The sequence below is a fragment of the Vigna radiata genome, chromosome 1 (assembly GCF_000741045.1).
Source record: "Vigna radiata var. radiata cultivar VC1973A chromosome 1, Vradiata_ver6, whole genome shotgun sequence".
NCBI classification, from domain to species: Eukaryota; Viridiplantae; Streptophyta; class Magnoliopsida; order Fabales; family Fabaceae; genus Vigna; species Vigna radiata.
In genome coordinates this window covers 6,619,485-6,637,214 of record NC_028351.1, presented here as the reverse complement: position 1 = coordinate 6,637,214, position 17,730 = coordinate 6,619,485, and the positions used below count along the sequence as shown (strand labels likewise).

Here is a 17,730-nt window from a genome sequence, read left to right as displayed (position 1 = left end):
TTATGGAGTAATAATTTGTATGTATTACATTTTGTTATATATAAAAATGATTTTTTTTGTTATTTTAAAAATAATTATTTAAATTTAAGTAAGTTTAAACTCGGTTTAATTTAAATTAATGTTTTCAATCTGACACATGATTGATGAATTAGGTCGGATAGATCTATTTACAAAATGAGTCAATCGAGCTTTAAAGGTAATATTAATTTTTTAAAATTTGTTATGTTATTATATGAAAAATTAAACAGATTATAATTGATAGAAACAATAACCTCAAAATCAATAAAATATTTTAAATTACTTAATTCATGCTAATAATATGAAATATCTAATTATGAATTATATAGTATTAATTTTATATATTCTAATTTGTTAAACACAAAAAATAAATAAAATAATTGTTTTAAAATTTAGGTAAACCATTTATAACAAGTTAGGTCAAATAAATATTTTTAGTATAACCTAATAAATGAGTTAAAATGGGTCAAATTTAAAAAACAATTGATCCATTTTTACAAATATAATATGTATTTTTAATTTAGTGAGTGTAACGTTAACATACATATGATTTCAAAAAGAACAAAAGTCGTATATAAAATATATTCAATTTAATCTTATAAATGTGACGTGTTTAGTAAAAATAATTAAAAATAATAAAAACATGAAACTTTTAACCCCTATGTTTTGCTGTATGGACAATAATGCCCCTATGTTTTCGCTTGAAAAATATAAAAGTGTGTGTATTGCAACTGTTTTGGCTTCAGTTTTACGTAATCTCAAATCAACAGCTGTACTTTTCATCAAAAAGATTTGAACACAACAACAATAACCTACTCAACCTAGCACAAATTATTTTCAATTAAATTAATTTTGAATCGATGCAAATTATATTTAAAGTTGTAAAAATAAATATTTAATAAACTTAATAGGTTGAAATAATAAATAGGACATTATACATTTGTATCCATGCGAAATTATTTTAGATGGTTTTATTTTTTTATATACAGAAAAAGTAAGTTGTAATATCGATAGTGAATAATAGATTTTTTTTTCATTAATTATAAAGTAAACGTGTTAGGTCAAACTTGCTTTAAATTTCCGTGATTGTTCCACCTTAATTAAGAATCTTAGTTTGACTATGTGAGAATACAATTACTTTAAATTTGTTTTGTGGATATTATTCAAATTCGTTTTTCTTTTGTATAATCTCTGTAAAATAATTAATCTATAAAATAATTATTAATTTAATCGATGTTTAACTTAAATTTAAACAAAAACATATATATATATATAGGTTAAAACTTTATTTGTTGTTTCAAGCACGTTACATTATAGTATTTGGATTGTTTACCCTGTTTGACACATTTTTGCTTCAATACTAACTGAGAAACGCGTTTGAAACAGCAAATAAAGTAAAAAAAAATGGGTAAAAAGGACTAAAACCAGAGTTTTTCTAAAGTTGATGGACTAAATTGTACTATAATTTAAAAGAGAGACTAAACACAAAAACAGCCAATAGTTGGAGGATGAAAAACATATTTAACTCATATATATATATATATATATATATATATATATATATAAAATCTTTTAACTTTTCTCAATTATTTATCGTAGTTAATATGTGAACATTTAATATTAAAGTATAAACACGATGAATTAAATATAAATAAAAAATAAGTAATGAAAAAATAGTAGTGAATAGGTGAATAGTGGGGCCTTAGGGCAGCTGCAGAAGCAGAGAAAAAGCTACATTAAGCAGTGTTTTCTGACGTGATTGGTAGGTGAATTTTTCATCCTATCAACTGCGCGTGAGAATAACATTATCCATTTTTATTAATTATTAATACCTATTTATTTTTTCACTTTATTATTTCCAATATTTTATTTTACTTTATTATCGACGCACACTGTTGCAGACAAAAAGTGATGTTTGGTGCATAAAAAAAAAACATTTAAGAGACATAGGATATGGTTATTAAAAGATAATAATATTTTTTTAAAAGTGTTATCATGTGATTGATTTATATAAATGTTTGTGATTATTATTATCAATATAATTTTGAATTAATCACGTAGATAATTTTAAAATATTATAAAAAAAAATTGTCACATATATCATTATCTTTATTTAAATGTTTTTTAGAAAGAAATTAATAGTATGATGATTAGTTATAAATTAAAGTTTTTAAATTAAAATCGTGATTATAGCCACAGCATTACCAATGTGAAGTTAAGAATGCAGCTGTATCAAATCACAGAAAAAAATTAACTACGGTTGTCTTTTGAGTCTCATATTATTATTAATTTCGTTGTACTAAATAAATAATTTCAGAGACAATCATAGAGACAGTGTAATTGATTTATTATTACCATAGGATTCAAAGTCAATCAAACCATCCTTATTTTTATGGAAGAGTTATGCTTGAGGTGTTAGTTTATGAAATAAATAAACAATTAATGAGTACTAATTTTTTTAATAAAATAATTATCAATTTTAAGCGTATTTGAATTGGTTATTAGGAACAACTGATATTTAATCTTCTAGTATATAATGTTTTTGTTTTTTAACAGAAATAATTGTACGTGGGTCCATGATTCTTTTATATTGTTGGTTACTTTTTCTTAAATTTTAATATATTTTACTAAATTTATATATTTTTTTTATTTTTATATATTTAATTTATATATAGTCATAATTTAATTAATTAGATTACTTTAATAAATTGGTTTGTAAAATATAGTGATTTTAACAAATTTAATGATTTGTTATATATATATATATATATATATCTTTATAAATTTTTTGAAAAGTGTTAGATTTTATATGTTTAAAAGATATCGTCCGTTGATTATATTTACATATATAATCAAAATAATAGTCATTGCATAAATCACAGTCAAATTTCACAATGATCACTAATGTTCGACATGGTTTATCGTGAGACAATTTCACATTCCTTTAAGTATTTGACAAAAGGTTTTAGATGTTGTTCACTTGATTTGCCATATTGTTGACCATTCCATGAAGGTCTAGAAAATAACTCATAAATATTTGTATATATCAATTCTAAGACGTTTATAGCTCTAAATACACATAATCTTAATGTATTGGTTTGTTTACCTTTAATGCATTCAACATAAATATCAAAGTTTGTGAAGTTAATGGAATCTAAGATCCTATTTGACACAAGTGGTTCAATCCTATTCTTTAAAGATGTGACTTAGACATTTGTGTCACAATGATCATAAATTAGAATTGTCAATTTTACGCTTAATACTACACGATTTGTATTGAATGACTCACAATAAGAAGACACTGTATCAAGCATATACATGTTATCATTAGCCAAAAGTGAACTGATTTTAACAATATTTGAATTTAAAGACAATTTGAATTTATTGTTTTAAAACTAACACAAATGTCCTAATTTATCCAAATAGGAAACTAAGACCAAATTTATTCTAAATGACACCACAACAAAACGTCTTTTAAATCCAAATAGAAATCGATGCATAATAATAACCTAAAATGCTCTATAGCTTCCACTTCCATTAATTTGTCATCTCCAACACAAATCCATCTTTCAAAATCAATTAGACTATGAACCAAAAATGTATCAATAATTAATGAACAATAAACCCTTTATTAATAGAGAAATTCCCAATTTTCTATAGATTAGAAAGCGAAAGCATACTTGGATTAACCATTGGAAACAACTGTTATTTGATCTTCTAACTATAGAGCACCTTAAGTTTCCTCTTAATTATTTCTTCTGACGGGGACGAAGAAAAAAAAACAAGAATAATTATAAATGTTTACATATGGGGACCATAACCCCTTTATATATCAATTAATACTTTTTCTTAAGTTTCAAAATTTATAATTTGATATCTCAACAAATTAAAATATTATGTATAGTCTCTATACACTAATTATTTTTATGACATATTTACTCTTAGCCATGATTTAATTAATTATATCACTTTAATAAATTAAATAATTAAATATAATGACCATAACACATTTATTATAATTAAAATTCATTAATTAAGAAGATGAAGGGATAGCAAAAGTATTTTTAATTTATTTTAATTGAAATCTCATCCATAAAAAAACAAATAAATATTAGTTAAAAAAATGCTAATAATATTAATTTTTAATTGGATTGCATTACAATTGATCATACACATAATAAGGTAAAATTTTAATTATGTTAAAATTTTATTTGAATTGAATTTATTAATAAAAGAAATAAACGATGTAATGATCAATTTAGAAAAAAGATGATCCAAACTACTTTACAATTTTATTGAATCAAAGACACTCAATAAAATTTATGATTTTAAGATTTAAATATCAATTTCAAGATTATATAATTTTGAAAAGACCAAGATTTCAAGATTATAAATAAAATTTTTGTTTTAACTCTATGAAAAAAAAAGACCAATTATATAATTTTCAAGATCAATTTCTCAACTATCACCTTTTCTCATTTCCGGTTGTAATTTGATTTTTCAGGAGAAAATAAAATAAAAAATATATATATATATATATATATATATATATATATATATATATATATATATATATATATATATATAATACCAAGTTCTCTAAATTCATCCAACAACACCAAACCTACTTGCATTTAAATATAAAAGAAAACTAATCATGTATTTATAGTTTGTATCATCAACTAATTTATCATTGACGTTTATATTAAGATAACATGTCGTTAGAGTTGACAATTCTTTTAAACTTGTCATACTATTTTTTTAGAAATTAAAAAGAAACTTTCATTAGCTTATATTGCAGTTATTTAAAATTTTAATATTTTTTTTAATTAAAGTGTAGTTATTAAGCACCAAAATACTTCCTGCCTAGGAACCGACACAACTGTGCATGATGGAATTGAACAATTGGTTTGGCCTATTTTTTGTAATAACATTTCTGAAGTTATTTTATTAAACAACATTTAAATTGGAAGTTGTTATCTATTGTACCTTTTTTAAAAAAAAGTACTATTAATTTATAATAAATAATATTATTTCTTCTAACTTGCCAAGAAGCCATACACCAGACACAAATTCACATCATTAACTTGTAATAAAAATTAAATATGTTTTTTATTCTTAATTTCTTTATTGTCTATTCTAAAATATGTATCTATTTCCTTCATCTATTTTTGTAAAGGAAATTATAGTATTATTGTAACAAAATAATAATTAACAACGTTAGAGTCTCTCGAGTTTAAGAGTTAATTACATAAACTCAATAAGATCAATCGTGAAAATATAGAATCGCAAATTTCGAACAATTCTGCAAGTTTAAAAAGAGAAGAAATTAAGAAAAATCAATAAAATTATATAAGATTGTCACTATTTCTCATGTCCCTCTATCTCTCAATGGCACTGTTACAATTCCTTTTTTTTATTATATATTTAACAAAATTAATGATAATACTCCAAGTATTTATATTTTAAAATATTTAATTTTATGAACAATATATTTATAAATTTTATTTATTTAAAATTATATAATTTTGTAAACTTATTTAAATTAAAATATTATTTATATAATTTTTTTCATTTGAAATAAACTTGTAAGAGTTTACTATTTGAGTTTAAAAGTCGAATTCTCGTTAAATTACGTCAATTCTCGAATTTGATATTGTGAAGGAATAGTAAGAATACGGTTTTGCTGTACACCATCATATCATTGAATCATGTATACTCATATACAAAACCTTTATCAACTTCATAAACTTCTATAGGATTGTATTTAAAAAAAGTTTAAACTAATTTACAGTGCAAGAAAAGAGATTGGATAGCAGAAAATATTGAACATGAAACGTAGAAAGTGGCCTTATTCAGGAGTTCAAGGAGTATTGTGACCATCAAGTGAAAATAAAGTAGATTCGTGGCAGCATAAATACGACCATGTAAAAAGTATTACAAGCCTTGTAAAATATTACACATAACAGGAGTGACTTTAAATTATCTGCACTTAGTGGACACATATGGATGCTATGCTATCTCATTACATAACACACCAAGACTCAGAATAAGCAGCGAATACCCTGCATGCATAAAGGAAGATAAAATATACAAAAAGAAACACGATGTAAGAAAGCAACTATAGCACATTAAACAGTATCATTCATAAGTCAACTTAAGAACAACCTGTTTCATCAATGCACCTAAAAAGAAGATATAACANCGAGATTTCGTGACACGAAAACCTGACATCTCACAAACCAAAATAAAAATAAACAAANAATATTTAGAAGTCACATCAAAGCTAATATTTAGAAGTTCAATGGTCAAAACATGAACAAGAACCAGAGACTCAAAGCAAGACACTGAGAAACACAACAAAGGATCTATGAAAATCAAGCAAATGCAAAGAATACTTCAGAGCTTATACAAAGCTCCAAACTCACACAGCCAAACAAAATCCGAAGTTATAGTCGCTAATTAAGTGAACCTAACTGAGTAAACAAGTCAGTTTCTAAATGAAGTAATAGCAGAATAATCTGCAACCAAACAAAAATATCCCAACAGTCTGTAAATGTTAAAACCAAGGCAAACTGTTCAATGGGAGAATTAATGGTACTAATGCCTGAAGACAGCTTGTAGAGATGGAACGATGGAAACAGTATCCCAAAACATATTGTGGGCTAGCAATGAAATAAAACTAAAACAGTATGGTGGTCAACAAACAGATGCTGTTGACAGATTCAGTAACCATTTGCCACAGCCAATAGAAAGCTAGGAGATATCAGGCTCAGAACAGAACCAACCACCAAATTGCTAGAATCTCTTTTGCAAGTTGCCTAATTAGAATAGAATATAAACAATTATAAAAAAGAAGGGAATAAAATAAATAAACCCTAAATTCTACTAATGCACACGAATTAGTTTTCACAAATAGGATTATATAAGATCAAACATGAAACAAATCGACAATATACTAAAATTTAATAAAAAAAATCCAAATTTAAATTTTCTACATTAATTCAGTACCAGACATGTTCAAGCAGGATATTTTGTAACTTTGAGGGTGACAACAGTATTGTGAAAAGTAAAAACAGTCAACAGGTGGAATTGTTTCAAAATCTGATATGAACTAATTCAAAAAAGAAATGAAGGCATAGTTAATACACCACAATAGCTTTTGCCAGCCTTAGCAAAACCTTACCATGGATCTTCGTGTGGAAGAAAAGATAAAACATGGTTGGCAGGAGGACAAAGTCCATAAAAAAATAGTCAAATCTTACACACCAAGTAAAATCATTAACAATAACTGTTATGCTTATAATCATATTAACAAAAACCCAATTACATTACCAATATTCTCCAAAACTTAATGATGACATTTGAAATACTATATCCCATAAACTACACTAAAACCCAGAAAAGAAGGGCAACGTCGCCTTGCAATTCTAATGAGCACATCCACTACAAGCAACTAATCAGACTCATGATATAACAGAGACCAACAAAGTAATTTTTTTTTTCATGGCCACGTGTCATCATTTTGCTTTTGTAACATAAAAAGACAATCGTGGAATTTCAAGACACGAAAATGAAAGAACCATATAACAGTGGAGCTTTCTCTGTCATTCTATCCCCATCCAAAACTTTATTCAAATACACACAACACATTACAACAACAAAAACCACCGAATAAAAGGAATAACCAAATCATCAAAAAAGATAAAAAGAAGCAGAATTATAAATCTAGAAACTATTCTGCAAGTCGAGAAACCATTACATAGTTAAAAACTATTATTGTCTCAACTAATTTCACGCAACATATACTTCAGTATTATTAAACTTTTTCTTTTTTCAATAAAATGAAGAACTTGATTATATGTTATGTAAAAATTAGTGAAGCCCCGAACTCCGATTATGAACAACCAAGATCATATAATAATTTCTCCTCAATAGACAGGTCAGACTTTATTTTTAGCAACTAAAAATGAAGTTAAAAGCTTATCGATAAAATTAAGCTATTCTAACATAAAAGCAAATTACATATGTGTGCAACTAATCAAGGTAAATATTAAGTACGACGGAGAAAAAAAAAACTAACTTTTTTACGAAGAAGAGTGTTGACCCTCGCACGCGGGGCTATCATCGAAATTCTTCGATGGATACTTCGCCGTGACCATGCCGACCTCGAAGACGATGTCGTCGCCGGAGGAGCGGATTCCGGTGATCGACCACCACTTGAAGAACGCGCGAACCCTAATTCCGTCAAGTTCCGCGATTTTCCCCTGCACGATTTTCCCGGAGATGGTGTCGGAGTAGGTGGCAACGTAGTTGTCCGGCGGGAGCGTGATTTTGCACGCACCACCTAGCTTGACGGTAAACTCGCCAGTGGTTCGGTTCACGGCGTATCCCAGGACGGTGGTGGCGGGGAGAAGACCGGAGGGTAAACCGTAGCTGACGAGCTCCACGTGAGCCCGCGAAAGCGTTGATTTTGGCGTTTTAGGGTTAGGTTTTTGGAACGAATTGACCACGAGATTAAGAAGCAGAGCGAACACCAACAGGATTTTGGGATTCATCGTCTTTCCGTTTCGTTTCAAAAAAATTTCAAAATTTTATTTTTCTCTGGTCTTCTATATGGAAAAATGAAACAGATATTTTTATTTTTATATATTTTTTTATTTTTCAATTTTGATATCTGTCACGATAATGACGAGACTCTGGATATTAGGATTTTTAACGCGAGAATCAATGCAAGGATCTTTCAACACGTAACGGAAAAAACGACTTCCACTTTTGACTTTTCGGTTCACCGAATTGGGCCTAGACTGAATATGATATTGAGGCCCAGCTTATGAAATGAGCCCGGCATAAACACACAAAAAAAACTTGAACTCGATGAGAAAAAAGATAATAATTCACCAAAACCCAAAAAATATTTGTAGATTAAGCAGCATGTAAATAATAGTATGAACATTTTTCAACGGTAAGTGACCTCATTCTAACCCAATTTTACTACTTCTAATTCCATCAAACCTAATTTAGTATGTAAAGATATGAAGAAATCCAATGAAGGTGAAAAAGCCAAAAGGTTAAGCTGGACATCTCAAACATCATCAAACATGTATGTCCCTTGTGTTCTTAACAACATGTGGCACATGTCTTAGATTAGGCTACAAACAAATTTAGACCTCTAACTAAGAGATGCATTATATATCTTATCCTCCATTTGTTTTGCTGTCTCTTTTATTTTTATGATTGATGACAGAAGGAATTGTGATGCTTGTGGAAGAAGGAAAAACACCAAATCATGCATTTATTTAATGGTGATGACTATATTAAGCATGTCAGAAAACCATTTTGTGCTTTATCTCTGTTCACCATGTTTGCTTGTGACTCAATTAAGCTTCTTTTAGTCTGTGGCCATGACACCATTATGTTGTTTGCTACTTGCGACACTTTTTGTTTAGTATTCCAAGTTTCAAAAATAGGATAAAACTCGTGCATAATGGACCTTCTTTTTAATTATTGTGAAAGCAAGTAATTATAAATCTAATTCAATTTCACAAAATCAAGAAAAGATTTATATCTCACTTATATATTATAAATTGGTTTTATTTCTGATCGATGTGCGAGGGTGGACAAATAGAACTGAACTGTTGTATTACTAAAATTGGTACTGAACTAAAAACTAAACTGTTCGGACAGACTGAACTGTTTTTTTTTTATCAAACTGCATTGAACTTAACTATGCTAAATTGTACTAAACTATAATATAAAATGAACTCCTAACTAAACTAATTTTAAACTAAATTATACTAATTTTAAACTGACTTGTACAAATTTTTAAACTAAATAGTATAACAATACATGTTCTTTTAATTGAAATTTATTTTAATATTTATTTTATTTTATTCATAAATGTCTTACAAATTAATTTTTTAATTATTTTATATTATTATTTTCTATTTTGTTTATACTTCTTTTATTATTATATATGTATGGAAATTATTTTATTATTACTACTCGTTAGATAAATACAATAGTAAAATAAATAAAATATTACGTGAATATTCGAGTTGTTACTGCTCGTTGGAATATAACTCTTAATTTTAATTTCTCTTAATTCTAATTTGTATTTCAGTTTTTACAATAAAATATAGAAAATTTAATATATAAAATTAATTTAATCTAGTTAGAAGTTATTATTATTATTATATACTAATTTTATATTATTAAAGAATATATTAAAGAATATAATATATTTAAAGTATTATTTTTTTATATAATTTTTTTTATGATTTCTATTATTTAATTATTTAATAAAATAAAATATATTTTATTTTTATTATTTAGAAAGTAATATATGTTTATTGATAAAAGAATATAAAATTTGTGATGAAAAAGATTTTTTCTTAAAAAATTAATTATTATAATGTGAACGATTTCTTTTATTAATATTTTAATATTAAATAACATTTTTTTTACAAGACGAAATAATTAAACGTGAATTAGATAAGAGGGAAAGATAGATATAGTTTTCAGAGTTAATTGAACTAAAACTAAGTTCTGTTTTTTAAAATTGATAAATAAAATAGTATATTGAACTTTATTAAAAATGGATCAATTTTTTTATTATAATATAATAAAGCTAAGTATTGCTTTCAACAATAATTATAGATTTTTGTTCCTTTAATAATGTAAAGTATGGACATCTCTGGCCAGTGTCCACCGTGAAGAGTTTGAAGTCAAACTTTGAATACTCTACTGCTACAACTATCTATCTTGTTATCATGTCAGTGACCTCGAAGTTATGGCCACTGCTACGTGACTACTAGTTTTCAGTTTCAAAAGCATATCTCTTATTTGAGATGGAAGCTTTTAAACACAAGAAACTGTTGTTGGTTTGACATAACAGTGTGGTAGTTTGCTACATTTTAACGGAGAATTACTGCAAAGTATGACATATTTGTGGAACAACCTCGTCAAACACAAGTGAAAATTTTAATCACTGTAAAAATGTCCATCATACCTCGTCCGATGTATTATTCGTCTTGGAGTCAGTATTTCGTCACAGTTTTGTTCTAAAAGACACATCATAGGATATTTAAACTGTCTTAGATCTTGATTTTTAAACCATGTAAGAGATATGTGGATATCAAGACAAACTGAAAGAGACATTAATATCTTCTGTGCATGAAAATTACTGGAGATTGGATATAGGTCTTAACAGCATACACTATATTATATATACAACACCAAAAGGACACACAGAAAATTAGAGCTGCTTAATTCTATTTCAATATCTTCTTTTGGATGAATCTGAATTGTATCCAAAATTATTGCTTGCTACCTTGAGAATACCAAAGCTCAGCATTTTTCACCTTAGACACACTCTGCAACACTTCAGAGGGAAGAATATCGCCCATAACAACTACTATTTTTGTTTCCAGATCCACCTTATATGAACTCACTCCTGTTTTAAATGTGGATTCAGATATTATATATGATTATCAATAGAGGCAAAGCAAGCAAAAATACAAACACGCCACACAGATATACTGAAAATAAACATTAATAATGTTGACTTTATGGCAGATGTTGTCAAAAGGAGTGGTTAGCATATTCTCTATCCTAGAATCCTGTGGTGGACATTTGAGCAACCCACTGTGTTTGTTCATAAATATCTGACAGAATTTGCTTTAGCTTGTGATGAAATTTAGGAAATAAAGATAAACTGATAAAGCAAAAGCTGGCATCACCAGTTCCAGTATGATGTTACATACTTATATAGTTACATTGATGGTTAATTTTTCTTTTTCTTCATTTCGTTTGACAGTTAAATTACTCTAGAAAGCTGCTTTATGATGTGGGGATTAAAAAGGTACTATACTCACCTTCCAACTTGGAGATATGTTTCTCAACTTTTCTTGCACATCCATAGCAATGCATGGACACCCTCAATGTAACTATCTGCATAATTTATGAATAAGAAGAACATACATATTAAACCATTCAAACTTTTTTCATTTTGAAAAGATAGAAGAAGGACTTATGATGTTACAATAGAAATTTGAGTAAAAGGAAAGAGCTGGAACAGCATCATCAACAACAAATTCTTATCATATTAGGTGAGATTATTATACACATTTATCAGTTCAGTTAAGAAAAAAAGGCCTTACCTGGGGTTTCAGCTGAAAAGCCAATGTCTGCTTTCCATCTACTACATCCTTCAATCTCAGTTTATGATCAGTAGCACTTACAATCAAAGGCTTTTGCTCAAACTCATCTTCAAACTCCATGGAGTTCATGCAGAAACAGGTGTTTGAGCCAAAAGAAAGACAGATGGTATCCAACATTCTCCCTAGTTTTCCCATTTCAAAGATCTGTTCTAAGTCTAAGGCAAGTCTGAGTTTAAAGAAAACTAACTAAACCAACCTCTTACACAAGTCTCGAGTTTCATCTCAACCAAAGCATGGTTATAGGAATATCTTATATTAGGGAGGAGAGAGAGTATAAGGGAGTGGAGGTAGCAAATAAGATTAAAGTCAAATTTTATTGGGGAAGCCAAAAGCAGCACATAACCCAATAAATTTTAAGAGGGATAACAATAGAAAATACATTCAGTTTGGTTACATACTGTCATGTGATGAGCTTCCAGAAACACTAGACCAAACTAAAAACAAGTTTCTGTGAATAAAAAATAAGTGTAATAAACTTTAAACAACACATTACTAGTCTGTTTTGTTATATCTTAAATGTGGTTTTTCATATGCCCTCAAAAATTAAGTTTTGGTATTCCTATAGTAAGTTAAGAAGTAAACTTTAATTTTAATTCAATTTTAAAACTCACATGTAAGATGAGATTTATCTTCACTTATATATTTTAAATTAATTTTATCTTTAGTCAATGTAAAATTTCTAATATTAACGTTATAAGTAAGTGTGCTTTTTTATTTAAGTGATTTTGAAAGGTGCTGTATTTCATCTATTAGTATTCTTAGGTAAAAAGTATTATAAAAGGAGAAGCATAGCTTGTGAGTTGTCTCTGTGACTATTTTGACCATGGAAGAAACAAGTCGTATTAAAAGAGGTGAAACTTGGATCACATGTTGAAGGAGGAGAGAAGAAAAGGAGGAAACACAGATCACAAAATCAGAAATAGAAATGACAAGCTTTATTAGTGAATGTGATGAGGATTAGCCCAAGTTGGAGGAAAAGAATATGTATATAGATCCATGTGGGTGATTTATCATGAGTCATATAATAGGGTTGTTCATGCCACTAAAAATTTATGACAGGCAGACTTCTTTATACTATGCTCCAATCATATAAATTTACTTATCTTATTTGAGTTTATACAACTCAAGTAACAATTTCAAATTAAACGAATTAAAGTGTTAAATATTGTTAGAAATTCAAGCTTCATTCTTAGTTCCATTTTAAGCAGAAATGAAAAAGTTTCACATCAAGAAAGACTGATAAATTTAGGAAAATAATATTTTGACACCAATTTTTGGCACTATTTTGACACTGCACACGTGTCAAAACGTGGTTGGACAATTTCAAATTAAAAAAAGTGAGACAAAGGCATATTTGGAAGAAAAAAATCAAAGTTTTTTTTAAAATTTGAAATCGTCCAATCACATTTTGATACTTTGACACGTGTGCAGTGTCAAAATGGTGTCAAAAAATTGGTGTCAAAATATCATTTTCCGTAAATTTATTGTTTTTAAGGTTTTGGATAAAAAATTTTTGTGAATTACACTTGTCTCGTTAGGATTGTATCTCCAAAATTCTCTTTCATAGAGTCCAACTCTCTTATGGTTCTACCTTGTAGAGTCTGGTTTGTTTTCATGGTTTTGATCATGGGATGTATTCGTCTGAGTCCGGTGATTGGATCCAAATCACGGGCTCTGATACCATTATCGGGAAAAGTTTAACATAAATTTCTACATTGATAAGATATTGTTCGTTTTGGACCAAGTTCTTACAGATTTGTTTTTGGTACCACTCTATAAAGTCTCTTACCAATGAAGATATTTATATATATATATATATATATATATATATATATATATATATATATATATATATATATATATATATATAAACTCATGTCTAATCCTTCTTTTATTCCCTACGTGGGACTTTGTTTCTTAAAAAACACTATATTTGTAGGTGTTTATTACTTATATATTATTCTTCTACTCTAAAATTGAATATCTTAGAAATTTTGTGAGTTGTACATGAATTTTGAAGTGATTTTAGATTCTGAAAAGAAAAGGGAGAAATGAAATAAGTAATTGAGAGGTCTTAAGAGCAGAATGAGAAGGTGTGGACATGTGTGTTGTCCTGAGCTTGAATATATGATGGGACAAGAGGTCATGTATTGCATTGCATTATTGAAGTCCATGAGATAAGAAGCGTTTAGAAATTATTGAATCATTGAAAAACTGTGATAGATAAAGGCTCTTTTATCTACAGCTTGGTCCATGTGACAGTGGAAGGTTTCAATGGAAGCAGAAGGAGAATTTTGAAAAACAGATGCTAAGAGTTAAGTGATGTGTCAGGTATGCTAATCACGTCACCTTTTGTTTCTGCATGGATGAAAAATGCACAGTGAGTAGTCACTGCAATATATTGTTTTAATTCCATTAATGATATTCAAGATAAACTTAGATATATATTGTGATTAAGACAATGTAATGCTTCAGTTCATATAGTGAAAAAATCTTCAGGTATGTAATGATCATATATATATATATATATACAAGAATCTTAAATAATTATTAAAGATTTTTTTTTATTATTTGTATTAATAACTTAATGATCATTACATTTTTTTTTCTCTTGTAAAATCTGCAAATATGATAAAGAAAAGGAAATTAAAAAAAAAAAAAAAAAAAAAAAAACATGATGAAGACAATTAACAACTACATGGTGAGAGGCCACTTGTGTCTGCTTTAGCTTGGAAAGACAAAACATGTTGGTTTGTATTGACAGCATTTTGCATGAATTCATGAAACACACCTTTAATCTTATCATTACATAATTCTTTTTATTAAATCTTTAAATGAATTATAACTTAATATTTTTTACGAAGTTAATGATGCAACATAATAATTTATTAATACATACTTTTTTAATTTTAGATTTAATTACTCTTTGGTCTTAACTTTTGTCTAAAAATTTAAACTTGTACTTCAATTTCTTTTAGTTTTAATTTGGTTCTAGAAAAATTAATGTAATTAAATTATTTTCATTAATTAGTATTGTATAAATTATTCAAATTGTAATTTTTTTAATTATTTTAAATTTTCTTTTCGAAAATTTTGTTGTGTTATTTTTAAGTTGTATCACGTGTATTATTAATGTGACGTCATAATGGCATGTGTAAAATCCTAATTTATTCTTTATATTTGTTTAAAATATATTGTTTATCACATAAGATATTTAAGAATGTTCGCAATTAAGTCCAAGTTCTTAACTTGTTTTTATTTACAAGATAACTCTATTTTAATTTAAAAATTCCTTTCAATAACTAGGCAACCTTAATAATTTAAAATATACTTTTACATTAAAAAATTAGTTACTTATATAAATAACTTTCATAAAAATTATAAACATTAGTTCTTTTTAATGATATTCTAAAGTTCCTCAACATTAAAAATCAATTTAACCAAAAAAAAAGGTGTTAGACGAGACTGATAAACAGCAGTTTATGTTAGAGAACTTTTTTGCCAAATGTTTGTTTCACAATAAGATCATGAAACTTTTATCACTGAAATTCAAACAACTGTCACAGTAATAATGTAGCATGTTTCTGGATTTCTAGAGACTCAAAATCATTATTTGTACAAAATTCATTAATTCAAAAGCTTTCAAAGTATGATTTTTAGTTTTGAAAAATTAAACCAAACATACTCATATTAACAATAATTGTAAATAACACACACACACACATATATATATATATATATATATATATATATATATATATATATATATATTATAATTGTGCCTTTGTTACTTTCTATGTATTATATATTGTCTATTGTGTCAAAAGTGAACCTAAGCTGATTTAGATTGAAAGTTAAGTAAAGTTAATTTAGGTTGAAGGTTTAGTCATGTTAACTTGGGTTGAAGGTTGAATTATGTTGGTCAGGACCAAAGGTCGATTTAAGTCAAATCTAGGTCAAACAACAAATGTCAAAGGATAATTAACCTAAACTGAAGGTCAAGACCAATTGACCCAAGTTAAAAGTTGACAAGATTCAGTATGGGACAACAAGCTAACTTGAGTCAACCTTCGATCCGGATCAATTCATCTCAACCTTTGACCCATATCTATACACTTCAACCTTTAGTGCAAGTTGGCTCAGTTTGGCCTTTGGTTCGAATAGACTCGATTTGACTTTCGACATGGATCGACTTAACTTAACCTTTTATCTGGACTAAAGGTCTTATATTTAAGAATTAATTAAAGTCTTTTAGTGGGATCAAACTCATTTTGACTTTAATCCTAACCATTTTAAAAAGATAGTTAAGAGAATCGGACTCTTTGAGAACTCTCATTGGACTATTTATTTTCTTTTACTCTTTTCAATTTTCATTTGAAATTTCCAATACAATCATATTTAATAAATTTAATTATTAAAAATTAAGAATGAATTTATTATCATCTTAATAAATAAATTTATGACTAATTTGACATAACAAATTTATATGTTTACACTTAATATATATTAGAATTAAGTCATGTTCAATATAGGATTGAATCTTTAAAGGTGTCTTGTATTGTAACATTAATTCATTAGTTATTTCTAACTTAAGCATATTTTCTTTCTTTAATTTTTGACAAATAGAAAGTTTTATGATTTCTTTTTTTTTTTCTTAAATACAATTTTTTTTATATAATCATTGTAAGGTGTCCAACTTAATGCACCACATGCTAGAAGATTCACCCTTCAAAACTTCATCATCATCATCATTTCTTTTAAGTTCCATTAGCTTATAGCATGAAATAAAAGTCTTGTGAGCATCATTTCTTTTTAGTTTCATTAGCTTAATAAAAGCCTTGTGAACTAGGACAAGCTCATGGGCTTATTTTTAAACGTTAAAAAGTATTAAAATTTTCAAATATCTTATTGGATATTTGACCAACATCAACCAGACTTGACCTTCTGCTCAAACAAAACGCCTCAACCTTCAATTCAGACTGACATGTCATGATTTTAGGATCTTCGGCCCGATTTGCCTAGCATTGACCTTTTGTTTGAAACAGAAAATCTTGATTTTCAACTTGGGTTAACTTGTCTCAACTTTCACCCAAGGTGGCTCGTCTCGATCATTGGGTCGAGGTAGGCCATCTTGACCTTCCGTCTAGCACAAGCCATTTCAAGCTTCAACTTGGAACATGCCATTTCGACCTTCGACTTAAGACAGACAATCTAGATCTACAACTTATCCGTCTCAACCTTTAGTCATGATTGTAACATCTCAACCTTCATCATGTGCCAACTCGTCTCGAACTTCGGCCTAGTCGACCCATCTTGACCTTCGACCCGTCTCGACCTTTGACTTAGTTCATTTATCACTACCTTCGACTTAGATCTAACTGTCTTCGCCTATAGTCCGGGCTGATCCATCTTGACCTTTAGCTTGTGCTAGCCTATCTCAACCTTTGGCCCAACCAACATGTCTCGACCTTCGATCTAGGTTAGCCTATCT

At 27.7% G+C, this 17,730-nt stretch overlaps 2 protein-coding genes across 4 annotated transcripts; both read right to left on the bottom strand.

Moving 5' to 3' along the window:
- Positions 1-5,841: 5,841 nt before the first annotated feature.
- LOC106758158 lies at positions 5,842-8,646 on the bottom strand. Of its 3 annotated transcripts, none has more exons than XR_002668509.1 (3): positions 8,102-8,646; positions 6,187-6,252; positions 5,842-6,083 (listed from the first exon to the last, which is right to left on the bottom strand). XR_002668509.1 is itself a non-coding variant. In XM_014641134.2 (2 exons), exon 1 carries the CDS (start codon positions 8,574-8,576, stop codon positions 8,106-8,108), a length of 471 nt encoding a protein of 156 aa, XP_014496620.1. In that variant the 5' UTR covers positions 8,577-8,644; the 3' UTR covers positions 5,842-6,083; positions 8,102-8,105. The 3 variants fall into 3 exon arrangements, 1 of the variants encoding a protein (XP_014496620.1); XR_002668508.1 differs by having other exon boundaries at positions 6,187-6,245; XM_014641134.2 differs by lacking the exon at positions 6,187-6,252 and having other exon boundaries at positions 8,102-8,644.
- Positions 8,647-11,101: 2,455 nt separating this feature from the next.
- LOC106773482 (protein SODIUM POTASSIUM ROOT DEFECTIVE 2) lies at positions 11,102-12,620 on the bottom strand. Its single transcript, XM_014660168.2, has 3 exons — positions 12,180-12,620; positions 11,895-11,970; positions 11,102-11,473 (listed from the first exon to the last, which is right to left on the bottom strand). The coding sequence occupies exons 1-3, from the start codon at positions 12,372-12,374 to the stop codon at positions 11,337-11,339; spliced, it is 408 nt and encodes a 135-aa protein (XP_014515654.1). The 5' UTR covers positions 12,375-12,620; the 3' UTR covers positions 11,102-11,336.
- Positions 12,621-17,730: the final 5,110 nt, after the last annotated feature.